This window comes from Oratosquilla oratoria, chromosome 37 (assembly GCF_046742065.1).
Source record: "Oratosquilla oratoria isolate Oo_2021 chromosome 37, ASM4674206v1, whole genome shotgun sequence".
NCBI classification, from domain to species: domain Eukaryota; kingdom Metazoa; phylum Arthropoda; class Malacostraca; order Stomatopoda; family Squillidae; genus Oratosquilla; species Oratosquilla oratoria.
The window spans coordinates 779478-780838 of NC_134813.1; the positions used below are offsets into that span (position 1 = coordinate 779478).

The following is a 1361-nucleotide window of genomic DNA, read 5'->3' on the forward strand; positions in this document are numbered from 1 at the left end:
CAACCCAAGGATGCACTTTAGGTTCTTTATGCTGCCGACAGGTGATTTTATTAAAGGAGATGTTGCTTCAGGTCGGTGTCTGGGTCGGATTATGTGCAGGTCATGGCAAGGGACGCTCATCAGATGATGAAGAAATTTTGGTGTCAACCAGAATATATGATGACGACTCAATTTTCAGAAAATTTCCAATATGCAGAAAGAACATGCCTACCCCAAATATGAGGTGTCCAGAAACAGAGGGGCATCCTTGTCACTTCTACTGGTTTCGAGTTAAGCATGGATGTATGTATAGAGGAGACTTTCACCTTCCACGATCTGTGCTCGATTCGAAACCAGTAAAAGTGCCGGGGATGCCCCTCTGTTTCTGGACGCCTATTAGGAAAAAATCCACCATTGTCTAGCTAACGGCACGTTTAACTTCTCAATATTGGAAACTTGCGAGTTCCTTATATTCGGAACTTGAAGTTCCCCAAACTTCTGAATTTCGTGGGTCATTCAAGAACTTGTGTTTTGGTCAAAATATCCTCTTAGTGGTGATTGTAGAGGAACATCTCTCTCCCAGCCACCACCAGAAGTCTTCGACTCTTGTGAAGTCACTCACGAACTAAAAAACTCACCTGTAGTCTCTGGGCATCTTGGTCCAAGTGCCACACATGCGGTTGTTGGTGGCCTCGTATGGAGTCGGCTGCGCTTCGAGCTCTTCAAGAATGTCCCCGTTCTCGTGGAGGAACTGCACGCTGGCGGGGCTCGGTGTGCCGTCGGGCAGGAGGAAGGAGAAGTGGAGGGTCTTTCGGCGGTAGGCGAGTCTTCCGGTGGCCACCAGGGATGTCGTCAGAGGAGACTGGGAGGTCCTCCCGTTGAGGAGCACGGCGAAGTCTGCGGAGGACATAAGAGTCAGAGGATTTCGAGAGAATAGCATTTTTTTTTTATTAATTTATTTTTATTTGTTCCTTAAGGGTATTACTCAAATAATTGTTTGCATAAAATTACCCTTTTTTTCTTCAGACTAGAAAAAAAAAGCTCTATAGATTGCATATGGTTTAAAAATAAAATATAATAAAACAAAATATCCAAACAAACAGGTGCAGTAACAGCTGTTCACATAATAAATATGATTTTTTGAAAATCATATATACATATATTCACAAAAAATATATATATTTTCAGCCTCCACCAACTCCACTTTCCCATTTTTTTTTCCAGATTCACTCCAACTGAGGTGGGGGGTGGGGGTTTGTATTCTACCCCACTGGTGTCCAACTCCGGTACAAGGAAGAGCAAGAGGATAGGGACGACGATAATTAACGAGGAATGTCCAAAACTAGGGACTAGGGGTGGGGGGAGGTTGGGAGAGAGCGTGG

The 1361-nt window shown here is 44.2% G+C and overlaps 1 protein-coding gene across 1 annotated transcript in view; it reads right to left on the reverse strand.

Annotated features, from left to right (window-relative positions):
- Nucleotides 1–876, reverse strand: part of LOC143019497 (dorsal-ventral patterning protein Sog-like) — a gene marked incomplete at its 5' end in the record, with an annotated part of 19757 nt that extends 18881 nt beyond the window's left edge. The window contains 1 exon segment of the mRNA XM_076175138.1: nucleotides 618–876. Within this exon segment, the coding sequence (XP_076031253.1) occupies nucleotides 618–876 (259 nt within the window).
- Nucleotides 877–1361: the final 485 nt, after the last annotated feature.